General features: G+C 39.3%; 1 protein-coding gene and 1 pseudogene across 5 annotated transcripts in view; both read left to right on the top strand.

The window, feature by feature from the left end:
• Usp54 (ubiquitin specific peptidase 54) overlaps window positions 1-15411 on the top strand; it is a 147642-nt gene that overhangs the window by 128447 nt on the left and 3784 nt on the right. For 3 of the 5 annotated variants that reach the window (XM_023718699.1, XM_023718695.1, XM_023718688.1), the window contains exons 11-18: window positions 21-191; window positions 3347-3478; window positions 3651-4031; window positions 4253-4484; window positions 6677-6810; window positions 9917-10084; window positions 11462-11581; window positions 12468-12663. In XM_023718699.1, coding sequence (XP_023574467.1) covers window positions 21-191; window positions 3347-3478; window positions 3651-4031; window positions 4253-4484; window positions 6677-6810; window positions 9917-10084; window positions 11462-11581; window positions 12468-12663 — 1534 coding nt within the window. The remainder of the gene's footprint in view (window positions 1-20; window positions 192-3346; window positions 3479-3650; window positions 4032-4252; window positions 4485-6676; window positions 6811-9916; window positions 10085-11461; window positions 11582-12467; window positions 12664-15411) is intronic. The other 2 variants (XM_023718700.1, XM_023718701.1) reach the window with 2 other exon arrangements.
• Window positions 4717-4816, top strand: LOC111818741 (annotated as a pseudogene).

The raw sequence follows: 15411 nt of genomic DNA, 5'->3' as shown, positions 1-15411 counted from the left end.
ATGTCTCCTCCTTCCCTTAGGGAGGGAGCCCTCAATTTCAAGTGACACTCGGACAGATTCATCAACGGAGAGCTATCCTTACAAACATTACCACCATGAGTCTGTGGTCAGTCACTTCTCTTCTGATTCTCAGGGAACAGTCATCTATAATATGGAGAATGATTCCATGTCCCAGAGCAGTTGGGACACAGGTAGGGACTTAAACACAGGACTCTGCTCACCTGATTCAATACCTGCATGGAAGGACTCCTAAGACAAAGAAAATGGGGCAAGTTAGACATGTTTGCATGCAAGGTGGAAAGGCACAGAACTTGGGTAACTGAGTGACTATAAAGAAACAGCAGAGTTCTAAATGAACAGTGATGCTCTATAGCACATACTCTTGTCAGTAGTAGCACATCAATAAGCACCATTATAATATGATTATTGATGTAATTTTTTTTTTCTCCTGTTACACTTTTGACCACTGTCCTTCCCACAGTGCCCCATTAATCCCTATGGTCTTATACCATGTGATGTTCCTATATTGGGTTTTGTCCTGAGGGAAGAGGTTTTTGCGAAAGTTTATTTATGGGTGGGACCACCTGCTCATTAGCTTGCTAAGCCACCTAAGGATAGATAAGCATAAGAAAGGGAGGTAGTTGGCTTATTATTGTACATTCCATACAGATAGCATTCTTGAATTGTCTTATTAATCTGTAGGAGAATGTGCTTGTGTTAGTGGAAGAAATCAATACATGACATACAGTACAGGGAAGAAGAGTGAAGGAAAATTCATTGTGGCACATAGAACACCAAAAGCATGGAACACTGCTCATATTTTTAAGAATTTGGGGAATTAGTGAGCTCATGAGGCTTCAGATTAGAGGTTTACTGTGTGGTGGGGCCTTTATTTAAATCAAGAATTTCAAAAATTTTTAAGAATACAGAATGGTGTATTGCCCTTTAATGTGCATGTCACCTAGTTTCACTATAACTTTATATGATTGTTTTTCTATTTATAACTTTACCTGTATCTGTACCCACTTGCTTCATTCTTAAATTATTTTGAAAAAAAATATTTTGGAGTAAAACTCAGATAGCACTTCTTTCATAAATATTTTAGTATGTATTAGAAAGTATAAGAAATCATTTCTTAAATATACCACTACCAAACTTAAAAATCAGTCACTGTTTTAGTTCAGTGGCACAGGACTTGCCTAGCATGCATGAGGCCCTGAGTCTGATCTTAAGCACCACCACCAAAAATACAAAAGTAAGGATGATTCCTAAGTTACTAAATAACCAATAGATGTTCATGTATCATCTTACATGTCAGAATTTTTTTGTGATTTGTGTATTGCACTCATACTCCAAATAAAGTTTATAAATTGTGATAGGCAGATTACTTTTAATGTATAGGTTTCTCTTCTATTTTTTTCTTTGTAATTTATTGTTGTAGAACTAAGTAGCTGTCCTGTGCATTTCCTACATTCTGAGTTTTGCTGACTGTATCCCATGTTACAATTTAATATCTTCCTCTGTCTTTATGTTTTATAAGTTGCAGTTGAAACAAGTTCAGTCAGGTTCATATTGAATTTCTTTTGTAATTACTGTGAGATGGTATTAGATTTGAGTTTTTAAGAGCACTTTTCTGTAACTGTTAACTAGGGAAGAAACACACCAACAATTAGCTAAGTGTTTTCTGGGAGAGTCAGGTATAGGGGTTGGTGTATGTGGGGATTCTCTGTCATTGGTTTAATATTGATAAGTTTAGTTCTCTTGAGTGATTTTTTTTTTCTGCTTTCTTAAATCTTTCTTGTAGGCCTAGAGATGGCAAAGTATTATATAGAAGCAATAAGAGGTTGCATGAAATGATTGAAAATATTTATCTACATCATTGATACCTGAGTGTGAACAAGGATTTTTATTTACTAGTATATGAAAACATTTCTGTTGGATGTGAATGCATGTGAGAACCTAGGGGGATTTTCTGTCAGCTATCTTTAAACTTAACTCACTTTCTAACTTCTACCAGCTTTTTAGTTAATTATATGCTTTGTAACTCAACATTGTGTTTAGTCTAATTGTCCTGTATTTGCACACTGTAGGCATGAAACATGGCAAGTTACATAAATAGTCTAGCCCCCCTTGGCTTCCTAGTGATTATTTTTTTAGCTTTTTTTTTTTTGCAATACCAGGGATTGAACTCCAGACCTTGCGCTTGCCAGACAGGCGCTTATTCTACTGAGCTATCCTCCCAGCTCCTTTCCCAATGATGATGATGATGGTGATTATTATTATTATTTATTTATTTTTATTTATTTTGCAGAACTCAGGCCCTTGTGCTTGCCAGACAAGCACTTATTCTACTGAGCCATCTCCCTGGCCCCATCCCAGTGATTTTTTTTGGCAGAACCGGGGATTGAATTCAGGCCCTTGCACTCACCAGAGAAGCACTTATTCCACTGAGCCATCTCTCCAGCCCTTCCATCCCAATGATTATTATTGTGAAACTATGAAGGATATTCTCTAGGTGATACCAGGTTTGATGAAGCATAGTGTGGAGATTAGAAAAATTACAAAAGTTGAAATAACTTTTTTTTTTTTTTTTTGGCAGAACTGGGGGTTGAACTCAGGCCCTTGCACTTGCCAGGGAAGTACTTATTTTACTGAGCCATCTCCCGGCCCCTAACTTTTTTTTTTAATGGTACTGGGGATTGAACTCAGGACCTCAGGCTTGCCAGGCAAATGCTTATTCTACTGAGCTATCTCCCTGACCCCCTATGAAGTACCATTTTAAATGTTCCACATTCAAGGAAAGTTTAGAACTAGATCTTAAGCCCAAATATAATCTGAGCTCTTTTGGGCAAAGTCTAGGATATTCAGAATTATATCAGATATACTAAACATCAGACTTGACTTGGTATGTGTTGCCAAATAAATAAAAATAAAAACCTCTCTTCAATTATGAGAGTGAAAATACGGATTTTTTTTTTTTTTTTAGAACCGGGGATAGAACTCAGGCCCTTGCGCTTGCCAGGGAAGCGCTTATTCTACTGAGCCATCTCCCTGGCCAAAAATATGTAATTTTAAAGTATTTGCCTTTTTAAAACTTCACAAAGGCAGGGCAACTACCTTAGCTATCACTTGCTCAGCATGAGTGAGTCCCTGAGTTTGGTCCTGAGAACCACAAAAATAAATAAAAACTTAACCACATGTGTCCTTAGTTCAGATCAGTGGCTGCTTAGTCCCTATGACTTCTGATTCATGAAGTCACTAAGCTAATGGCAGTCTTAATCCCGAAGAGACTAGAGTCTCAGGACAGTGGAAGTCAGTCAAAATATCAGCTTCCTCCCATTTCTAGGACATCTGACTGACAGTGAGTGTAATCAGAAACACACATCCAAGAAAGGGTCCTTGATAGAGCGCAAGAGGAGTTCTGGCCGTATTAAGAAGAAAGGTGATGAGCCACAGGCTTCTGGATACCACAGTGAAGGCAAGCCATTCTTTATTCTTCATTTTCCTTTTCTCTGTTAAATTTGTCATGTGCCAGACTCTTAGCTTGTCCTTTTTGCTCGAAGAGCTTTGCTTTGTTTTCTGGATTTTGCAGTCTGGGTATATGCGTTCATTTTAAATATTTATATTTGTTTCATTCTTTGTGTTTTTAGGAGAAACACTGAAAGAGAAACAGGCTCCAAGGAATACATCTAAACCATCCAGCAGCACCAACAGGCTAAAGGATTTTAAAGAGACAGTCAGCAATATGATCCATAACAGACCATCCTTGACTTCTCAGACCAATGTAGGATCTTCCTGTGGGGGGAAGGGAGGAGACCAGCCTGACAAAAAACCTCCTAAGAGCCTGCCTTTAAACTCTCGTGATTGGGAAATAGAGAGTACCAGCAGTGAGTCAAAATCCAGTTCTTCTAGCAAGTACCGTCCAACATGGAGACCCAAACGAGAGTCATTGAATATTGATAGTATTTTTAGTAGGGACAAAAGGAAGCACTGTGGCTATACACAGCTTAGCCCCTTTTCTGAGGATTCAGGTGAGGACTTACTAGGGAAGAATTGGGTTTTCAAATAAAGCTGGCTTATATATTTGAAAAACCTGAAGTTTTTGGTAGACCTGCTAAAAAGCATCTTTACTCTGATGTCAGACTTTTGGGGGATGTGAGTTCAATAAGAGACTGGTGGGAAGGATTAGTTACATCTTGGTTTAGATAAATAATCAACCTCCTTTTTCATATTTGTCCTTTGATTGGAACAGCTAAAGAATTTACATCAGATGAACTAAGCAAGCCTCCTACTTATGACATTAAAGCTGGTAGACCAAGCCCCAAATATAAGCCCTGGGGTCCAGCACGGCCAGGCTCTCAACTTTTAGAGCAGCACCCTCGTCTAATCCAGCGAATGGAATCTGGCTATGAGAGCAGTGAGAGGAACAGCAGCAGTCCCGTCAGCCTGGATGTAGCCCTCCCTGAGAGCTCCAATACCTGCAGGTATTGTTTGGTCTTCGAATAAAGGCAGCGTCACGGAGGTGTACTTTGAGCTGCTACTTGGAATTTTCAAACAACCAAGACCAGTGAAGAGTTGGGCTCTAGTAGCATCCGTCTGTGTAACTAGAGGAGCAATCAGTTTTCTGTAGTATAGCACCCTCTGCTGGGAAGAGGAGCAAAGGCATCTTAAGAGCAAAAAACAAAAACAAAAACACTTTCAGTGATTATTTAGTTCTTGCTTCAGCAGCATATGTATTAAAATTGGAACAATATAGAAGTTAACCTTGCCCCTTATGCGAAGATGACATGCAAATTCATAAATGTTCCTTATTTTTCAGACATGTAGAATGAACAAGTCTTAATATGTATAACAAAGAATATAAATATTAAAATTATATATGGAAATAATATTAAATAGTTTTTTTTTTTGAGGCAGGGCCCCACTGTGTAGTTCAGGCTAGCTTTGCACTCACTATGTAGCTCAGCCTGGCTTTGAATTTACTGTGATTCTCCTGTGTCAGCCACCTGAGTGCTGGGATTACAGCCGTGCACCACCATGCCTAGTTTAAAAGAGATTTTAACTGCTTTTGCCACAAAACTCCTGCCCCTCAAACAAAAAAAGTAACTGAGTTGATAAATGTTAGCTTTGCTTCAGTTATTGCTATGTACATCCGATATGTTGTGTGCCTTAAACATGTATAACTTAAAAATGGTTCATAATTTTTTTTGCGGAACCAGGGATTGAACTCAAGCCTTTGCGCTTGCCAGGCAAACATTTATTCTACTGAGCCATCTCCCTGGCTCCCATAAATAATTTTTAATGAAAGAATGAATTCATGAATCAGACCATTGTATTCCTAAAATTAGAGAAGAAACACAGCTGTTATTTATTTTTTTTCTTTGTTGTTTTTGTTTCTTTAAAAATTGAGGGCTGGGAATATAGCTCAGTGGTACAAGTGCCTGCCTGGTATGTATAAAGTCCTTTTTGTGTGTGTGTGGTACCAGGGATCGAACTCAGGACCTTGTACTTGCTAGGCAGGCACTTATTCTACTGAGCTATCTCCCGGCCCATGTGTAAGGTTCTGAGTTCAATTCCTAGTACCAAAAAAAAAAAAAAAAAAATAATAATAATAATAATAATTAAACCCAGGAACTTTGCACTGAGCTTCCCTATCCCCCTTCCTTAGGGTTACTGAAGATTCTGTGTTTTATGAAGTCAATGGTATTAACATTTCTGTAAGGTGATAACAATTTAATACAGCACATTGTGTCCAGCCTGTAGAGCTCAGTTTAGTCTGTAAATTTTAAATCTCTAAACATTTCTTTTCCTAAGTTGTCCTTGAGGTGATTTTCCTGGTAGTTTATACTTGCTTTGGAAGCAGTGATTGTATCTTCTACAAGGGTGATACCACATTTTCATTCTTTTTCACTCTTCTTCTCTGGCTGCCTGGCCCTTTTCAGTTTTACTCAGCGAAGAGTAAGATGGGCTAGGGATATAGATCAACTGTAGCAGGATTGGTTGGCATATGCAAGGTTTTATACGAGAGGTAGGGAAGGAGGGAGAGAGGGAGGGAATGAGTGAGAGACAGAGACTTGAGACTGACTTGAAAGAAGGAGAGGCAGTACATATGAGAGCAATATGTTCATTATTTAATAGGTTTTATGTGTTTACTATGTGCCAGATGCTATGTCCAATGCCCAAGATGTGGGCAAGGTAAGAAGATTGAGAAATTAGTGAATAAGTAGATATTTCAAGTTTTCAGAAGTAGTTTATCAGTTTTTCTTTTTAAAATAACCTCTCTCATATCTTGGGCATTGGACATAGTATCTGACACATAGTAGACATTCAAAACCTATTGAATGAACGAATATTGCTTTCACATGTATTGCCTTCTTCCTTTCAAGTCAGTCTCAGTCCCTGAGTCTCTCAGTCTCTGTCTCTCTCTTGCTCACTTACAGTGAGTGTTATATACAGTGCTGTCTACAGCAGTCTCAACCTCTTGAACTTAACAGAGCCTCGTGCCTCAGTCTCCCAAATAGATAGGACTATAGGGATATTACCAGCACACTTGTCTCTTAGTCACTTTAATTATATTACTTGGATGTTTTGTTGAGGGAATTTAGTCTTAGGAATATTGTTAGTAACCATGCTTTTGATAGTTTTACTAGATGATGCTTTGGCTTCTCTTTTGAAGGGATCCAAGTGCTAAGAAATCAACAGGATTTGTTCCTTCTTGGCGTCATATCCCAAAGTCTCACAGCAGTAGTATCCTGGAAGTGGACTCCACAGCATCCATGAGTAGCTGGACAAAGACTCAACCCCTCTTGGGTAAACACAAGGATACTGGGTTGTGGGGAACTAGATTTGACTCCAAGTCTGTTTTGGAGAACAGCCTTACCTGAGCATATTTGTCTTTAGAGAATAGTTGTAGTTTGGATATTCCATCAGAATATAAACATAGAGACATTTCAGCTGCTCCGTCTTTGCATTTACCTATTTTTTATTCTCCATCATAGTTTGGCCAAATGTTTCCATGTTGGAGAGAGCTTTTGCAAGAACAATAAGGGATGGAAATGTTAACAGTCGGGGCTGGGGAGATAACTTGGCAGTCTAAGTGTCTGCTTGGCAAGCTCAAGGACGCAGGTGCTGCATGCTGTGCCAGCCCCACCCCAGGTGTGTTGTGCCAGCCACTGAGACTGGGTGTGGTGGTGCACACCTGTAATCTCAATGCTGGGGAGGCTGAGACAGTAGGAGGACCATTATGAGTCTGAGCTGCAAAATGAGACCCTGTACCAAATGAATTAATAAATAAAGGATTTTTAAAAACTTTAAAAAAGAAATGGTGAATAGTCATAGTAACAGCTCCATTTCACCAAAAAATAATTTCTAGGACAGTGGTGGCAAACCTATGGCATGCATTCCATAGCACACTGTTTGTGTCATTAGAAATTTTAAAAGGTTTGTTATCACTGTCCTAGGGCTCTCACTGGTATAAGAAGAACCTCTTAAGAAATAGATTTTTTGGGCTGGGGAGATGGCTCAGTAGAATAAGTGCTTGCCTGACAAGTGCAAGGGTCTGAGTTCAATCCCTGGTTCTGCCAAAAAAAAAAAAAAAAAGAAATAGATTTTTCATTGATTAGTGCTGTGGGTTGAGATATGAAAAGGAGGGAAATATGCTCTGGGCAAAATTGGGATTAAGCAATTTATTTTTTTTAAATCAGATTTTATTGGTACATTTTAGATATACATAATGATCACATTCATCATAGAGAATTTGTATCTATACATGATATAACTTGATTCTTTCTGGAAAATAAGCAATTAAAATGTATTTCTGCCTTGGTCTCTATTTCCTAGTCTGATTATCAATCAGTTCTCTTAATAATTGCTGAAAGTTCTTAGAGGTGGTTGGAATGAAGGTGCACAGCAACAGTAATAAAAAGGCGTGAACCCTTTTAGGTATGTGTGCTGTAGTTGTTAACATCTGGTAGGGATCTGGTAGAGCAGAGGCAGAAATGTCTGTATCCTAGGTTACAGTAAGTTAGGTATTGATGACAGAAATTCATACTTCCCAATGAAATTATACGTTTGGTTTATTTCCTACATTTTAAGTTATGTCATGCTGAACACACCTGTAGCCATGCCTATGCTTATTGCCCTTTCTTTTGGGGTACTGCCTTTTTATCATACTAAAGACTGAGTCCTGTAATAATCCTCAACTCTGGATAGGACAAGCTGGATAAAATACACCAGTAGGACTGACTCTTCAGCTGGTAAAACATACTTAGCGAAGAGTTATGACACAATTCCAAACATATTACTTCGCCATACTCTTTGTATAACAAGTCATATATGTCCCATAGCTTGTTCTAATAATTCTATTAAGGGATACAACAAACATTTTTATCTGATGACTGATGGCTGTTTTTTTTTTTTTTTTTGGCGGAACCAGGGATTGAGCTCAGGTCCATGTGCTTGCCAAGGAAGCGCTTATTCCACTGAGCCATCTCCCCAACTGATGGCTGTTTTTTAAAAAAAACTGCAGATTTTTAAAAAGCTGAAGGTATAAATCGTGTTCACCAATTCAGTAATCTAACTGTAGGTATAAATCGTGTTCACCAATTCAATAATCTACTTTTTGCCTCCTGAAATTGAAGGAAGCAGTGTTTTCATTATGGTATATATTATTTTCTTTTCCTATATATTTACCAATACATAGATAAGTTTGTACACATACATATGGGCTACTTTTTTTTAAATGAAGTTTTACTATATGTATTATTGTCATTCAAATTTTTCACTTACCATGGACATCACTAAATCTATTTAGATCCATCTATGAACACTTAAAAGGTTGAAGTTTTCCTATTGTGGAAATTGTACAAATTCATTAATGAGATGATGGAAATTAACAGTGAGAAACTAGCTTTCGCAAAGCTTCCCAATGAGTCAGTGGCAGCGCTTAGTAGAGTGCTTCCTGCTGGTTAAAGCATGAATTATGCCTGACATGATAACTGTGCACCTGTGATCCCAGCATTCTGTGAGGCTGAGGCAGGGAAATTGCAAGCTAGAGCCCAGCCTAGCCAATTTAGTGACTTGGCAAAACCATGGCTCAAAATTTAAATTAAAATTAAAAAGAAAGAAAAGAAAAAAAAATGAAGGAAGGAAAGAAGAAAGGGAAGGACAGAAAGTGGGAGGGCAGGTGGATGGACTAAGAATTTAGCTCACTGTAAAGGTCTTGGGCTCTATCTCCAGTACTGCAAAAACCAAGCCAAAATGAACAGAAAAGCACAGTAGAGCATAGGTTATTATCTACTTTGCTGAAGTGAGCTCCACCCCATGCCATGTGTGTCATTATTTTTGTGTGTGATTCATTTTTTTCATTCCTAAAATGGGAGTATCTTGTCAGGTATGAGAATTATATGATTATTTCACATGTTATTTATATGTAAAATATTTAATATTACTCTTAGTACATTGAAAATGCTTAACAAATGTTAAGTATCCTATCATTAGAGGACAATGTAATAAAATATTCATTGTTGTTATGAAATGTTTAAAAAGTATTTGTTATTGTTATTATTACTAGCCTGGGTCCCACCCTGAATCTGATATGAAAACACTATCCAAAACACAAACTTCAGAGGGCTGACCAAATAGCTCAGCAGCCAAATAGCTCAGCAGATTAAAGCGCCTGCAGGTGTGGGGAGTACCATCCCTGTGCCTGCCATGCGCTGAGACAGCAATTGAGACTGGGCATGGTGGCGTGGGCCTGTAATCCCAGCACTTGGGAAGCTGTAAACAAGAGACCCTGTAGACCCTGTTCTAAATAAAAAAAAAAAAAAAAAAAAAAAACCCACAAACCTCAAATTAAAGGCAAGGGTGCTTCATTTTACTTATGGAACTATGACATTTTCTCCTTTGCTTTATGCAGGTAGGGAGGTAACTTCTAAAAGTGAACTGGATGAATTGCAGGAAGAGGTGGCCAGGAGGGCGCAGGAACAGGAACTTCGAAGAAAACGAGAAAAAGAATTAGAAGCTGCTAAAGGGTTTAACCCTCATCCCAGCCGCTTCATGGACTTGGATGAACTGCAAAATCAGGGTAATTGTGAGAATTAGGTTGTGGGTAAAAAGGAATGGAGAAGAAAGGTAGGAAGAAAGCACGAAAGTTGTAAGTTTACTCTTTTCAGCATATTTTTTTCTTAATTCAGCCATTCTGAAGATACCTAGTTAAAGTTGGAGGTGATGAACCTGTTGTAGAGATAGGCACTGATTTGGGTCATGCCTATTTAAATCCTGTAGATTAGAGATAGAATATGATTCAGGAAATTTTTTTTATGAACATCTAAGGAAAGTGTAAATAAAAATAATTTCAAGACAGTGAAGGGCTGGGGAGATGGCTCAGTGGAATAAGCACTTCCCTGGCAAGCACAAGGGCCTGAGTTCAATCCTTGGTTCTGTTAAAAAAAAAAAAAAAAAGACAATGAAAAAGGACAATGAGACATACTGACAGAGGATTTCTACTTAATAGGTAGAAAACTTACCCTGAAATATCTTACCAGAAGCTTTCAGGAAGGGATCTGCTGAATAGGAGCCAAGAACGCAATATCTAATTTATGTTTCTTTCCTCTCTAAAGTGGATCAAACCCAGAAGCTAGTATTGGGCAAGCCCTCTACCACTGAGCTTCTCTTCCCCCTGCCGATTTACTTTTGATCCTACAACAGTTTATTGCCCAGTCTCATGAGATTTGCATGGATGTAAGCTCCACCAATCACCTTAATCACTCTTTGCTCCCTAGAACTTTGTGCCAAAAAGTCTTCACAATATGAATTCAGTAAGGCTGAGGTATCTACCTTTACAAGGTTGTGAAACATATTATTCAGAATTCTCAGATATAATGAATTCTGCTGAAGCAGTGAAAAGAGCCAGTGCTGTTTCAGTGGTTTCTTTCCCTTGACCATTTCTTTTTATCAATACTTTGAGAAGCTACCAAGGCTAAATAGTCCTATTTGGGGACAACTTTTCTCTAATCCTACTGTCTTTCAATTCAAAACAATTATGATTTTTCCAAAGCATTTCATTTGTTTCAAAATTAGTTTTGAATTTCAAATTTCTTAGCTATATCTATGTTTATATAGTCTCTTTCTTCCCCTTTCAACATCAAACTATGTCACTTTGATGTCTCAGGTTATATTATCTCAAAGAAGGATCTTGCCACCTCCCTATCTGCTCCATAAGCTGAGCAGGAATTCCACTATGTTTTATTGTCATTTCTCCATATGATTTCGTTCAGCATCTGGGAGTGCTAAGACATGGGACAATACAGTTTAAATCTAAATTTGGCATGGTGCTGCACTACTGTAATTCCTGTACTAAGGGAGGCTGAGGCAAGACGACTGCAAGTTTGTTTCCCAACTCAGTGAGATCCAACAAAATCATTTTCATTGTAATCAAAATGAAAAGTGCTGGCCCTTTCAGGGAGGAGTGACGGCTTTGAGAGGTCCCTGCAAGAGGCAAACTCAGTGTTTGAAGAGTCGCTGCATCTGGAACAAAAGGGAGACTGTGCTGCAGCTTTGGCTCTCTGTAACGAAGCTATCTGTAAGTAACTCTAACCGCTATGGCTATGGCAGTTTTTACTAACTTCACAATAGATACTAGTGTTGTCACTCAGATGGCTATAAAAAAGTTTTATGTCTCTACACTCTTATGTTCCTGAACTTGGGCCCGAAATGTACCAGGCATTGTCACTTGACCTTGTGGGTATTTACTGGAATAAACTCAGCAGGAATCCATGGATGAATTCTCCAGCCATTCCTGCCTTCTTCTTCTAAGATAAAGTCACACCTCAGATATGAGCTTAGTTTACTCTTTCTTTAGCCACTAACTAGTGAGTGGGAATTTATGGTAGGAAAACTGAATAAATTGGCTGTGACATCCCAGGCTTGTGACTTTGCACCACAATATTCGATTCTTTTTGTTTCTTCCCTGCTTTCCTGGTATGCAGCACCATAATATTACAGCAAGGGACTAAGGCTTAGAATTGGTATCTGACTCTTAAATGTGACTCACAAGAAGCTGTGCTCTGTAAGGACAGATGCAGGTTTGGATCTTATTTCTGCTGTTGTCCATCAGGAAGGGGGAGTTGGGAGCAGAGTGTGGAGACCAGAGCTGAACAGGTCAGTTGGGAAGGATGACAAGAGTGGCAACCTCTAAGCACTAGTTTACCTACCTGGTTTGTTTTATTTTTTATTTATTTATTTTTTTAGTTTAAATTTACTTGTTTGGCCTCCATGGCTTCCATGAATGCTATAGCCAGAGCTAGCCCTGTGCCCTGGACAGCATATGCATGGTCCATGGCTTGCATTCCTGCTGCATATTTTGAGTTGGATTGCGTATCTTTGCTTGTTTTGGTTCAATTTTGTTCTTTTTATTTTTGTTTTGTATTTTGTGTTCTGTTCCTGCTATATTTTCTTTTGCATTTTAGCTAAACTAAGACTTGCCCTGCATGGTGCCAGCTCTAGCACGCACAGCAGAGCCCTAGTCGATAAGAAGTTGCAAATCAGTATTCGAAAAGCACGGAGCCTACAAGATCGCATGCAGCAGCAGCAATCATCGCAGCAGCCGTCGCAGCCCTCAGCCTGCCTCCCATCACAAGGGGGGGCCCTCCCTCAGCCAACAAGGTAGTGCTTGGGAACCATGCTAGTTTATGGACCCGAGGGGAGGAAGTGACCATGGGTTTTCCATGGGCGGCAAGGGCCCTCATTGCCTTCGTGAGTATAGGGAAGACAGCAGTGCGCTGAAAAGATTTTCTTCTTTCATGTCAGACATACAGTGAAAAAGCTCAGTGTATTGGTGGTCCTTTCTTTAATAGTTGCTAGATAGATGCAAACAGTATAGAATAACAAATGACCACTTGTCCAAATTTCCTTGGTGAATTTATCTCTGTACATGTATAACAATGATTCCTATAATGGTACATATTACGTTCTTAGACATGGCAATATTGGCTACATTTCATATTGTAGTAGCAACCAAGTGCTTTATTTTGGGATTTTAGTGCTTCCTTCCCTTCCTTATGGAGAGAGAAAAGGCAATCTTCTTGCTCCAATTGCACCAGAGAAGAGACAAAAAGATTTGCTTTGCTTTGTTAAGGTCATGGCTTGGAAAAAGTAGCCATTGAGGGCCAGCCAGATAGCTCAGCAGACTAAAGCACATGCTTAGGCAGAGCACACCAGGGTTCAATCCCCATGCTGGTCCCACCCCCGGGATGTGCTGAGACGGTGATTGAGACTGGACGTGGTGGTGCGTACCTATAATCCCAGCTCTTGGGAGACTGAAAACAGGAGAATCACTATGAGTCTGATCCACATAGTGAGACCCTGTGGACCCTGTACTAAATACATTAAAAAAAAAAAAAAGCTATTGGTATAGTTTTCCTATGTCTTAACCCTTGAGTGTGGCTTTTACTTAAAATAAATAAATCTAAGCGGAAATTAATTTTGGCTGTTAAGGTTGAGTAGTTTTCAAAATATAAACAATATAAGTATTATTTATATTATAAACAATGTGCAAAACAAGCATGCTACTGTTGGGCTACATCTGTCTTGCAGCTAAAATTTTTTCAATATTTGCCTAGGGCTTGCAAGATAGCTTAGTGGACCAAATGCCTGCTTAGGCAAGTGCAGGGACCGGGGTTCCATCTCTGTCCCTGGCCAGCCCTGCTGAGCCACCCACTGAGATGGCATGGTGGTGCATGCCTATAATCCCAGAGCTGGGGAGGTTGAAAACTATGAGTCTGAGCTGTGTTGTGACTCTGTACCAAATACATTAAGTGTGTGTGTGTGTGTGTGTGTGTGTGCCCGTGTATGTGTAAAACCTGGTACCTTCCTTCTTTTTTTTTTTTTTTTCAGTGATAAAGATTGAACCCAGAGCCATGTATGTGCTAGGCAAGCAGGCTACTATTGGGCTACATCTGTCTTGCAGCTAAAATTTTTCAACATTTGCCTAGGACCATGCCAGAGTTAAGCACTTTCTATACAGATTTTTTTGTTTTGGTTTTTCTGTATTTAGGGCAGGGTCTACAGGGTCTCCCTATGGTAGATTGGTAGATCGGACTCATAGTGATTCTCCTGTTTACAGCCTTCCAAGTGCTGGGATTACAGGCGCGCCACAGCACCTAGTCTCAATTGCTCTCTCAGTGTGCCCCGGGGGTGGGGGTGGCACGGCACACTGGGGATCTAACCTCAGACCTGGCCACTGTGTTCTGCTGACAAGGCAGGCACTTTAGTCCTCTGAGCTATGAGCCCTTGACAGATGTTTTTAAAAGGACTAATATTCACCATGAACAACAGAACTTGGGCTCAGAGAATGTAAGTAAGGGACCTGAGATTTCTTAACTAAAAAGTAGTAGAAGTATAGAATTCAAACGCAGGTCTGCTTGATGTCAAAGCACATGTCTTTGTTCATTATGTAACACAGTCTTTTGGTATTAGATTTCCCAAATAAATATATTCTTCCTAATGTTATCTTGGTTACTAACAAAGCCTACAAAATTTATAGCACACAGGTTGACTATTTCTTCTCTAAAAGAACTTGGAACTCTTTTGTTGTTGTTTGAGAAAGGGCCTTACTATGTAGTTCAAGAATGGCCCTGAACTTGCTGAGATCATCCTGCCTCAGTCTCTCAAGTGTTAGGATTACAGGCATGGGTGACCATGCCTAACTACTCCAAAAAAAATCTGAGTTTTGAAAAACTCCAAAATTATTTCATCATTTTTTTTTTTTTTAATGTATTTAGTACAGGGTCTCACTACACAGAACAAACTCGTAGTAATCCTCCTGTTTTCAGCCTCCCAAGCATTGGAATTACAAGCCTGCACCACCATGCCCAGTCTCTTCCACAGTCTCAGCGTGCCCCAGGGATGGGGCCAGCACTGCATGCTGGGGATTGAACCCAGGTCCCTGCACCTGCCTAACCAGGCACTTTGGTCCGCTGAGCTGTCTGGCCAGCCCTTATTTCATCATTTCTGCACTCAAAAAGTTTTAGATTTTGGAACACTTAAAATTGTATATTTTAGGGGCCGGGGAGATGGCTCAGTGAAATAAGTGCTTGCCTGGCAAGCTCAAGGGCCTGAGTTCAATCCCCGGTTCTACCAAAAAAAAAAAAAAAAAAAATTGTGTATTTTATTAGGGAACTAAGTTTCAGCAGTTTTAGAAAGAAAATTCTAATTTTCAGATTAGATATGTGCAGGTTGGGCTGGGAATATATCTCAGTGGCACAAGTGCCTGCCTGGCAAACCCAAGGTCCTGAATTCGATTCCCATTATCTACCCCCCAAAAAGCACCTATCCATAGATATGCAGTTTGGGCAACCCTAATTTGAAAATCCACAGTTTGAAAGGATGAGGTTTTCTTTTTTTTTTTTTTTT

The sequence above is a fragment of the Octodon degus genome, unplaced genomic scaffold (genome assembly GCF_000260255.1).
Source record: "Octodon degus isolate 3935 unplaced genomic scaffold, OctDeg1.0 scaffold00005, whole genome shotgun sequence".
NCBI lineage: Eukaryota > Metazoa > Chordata > Mammalia > Rodentia > Octodontidae > Octodon > Octodon degus.
Note: the sequence above shows the minus strand (reverse complement) of the source record. Positions and strands in the feature narration are given on the sequence as shown.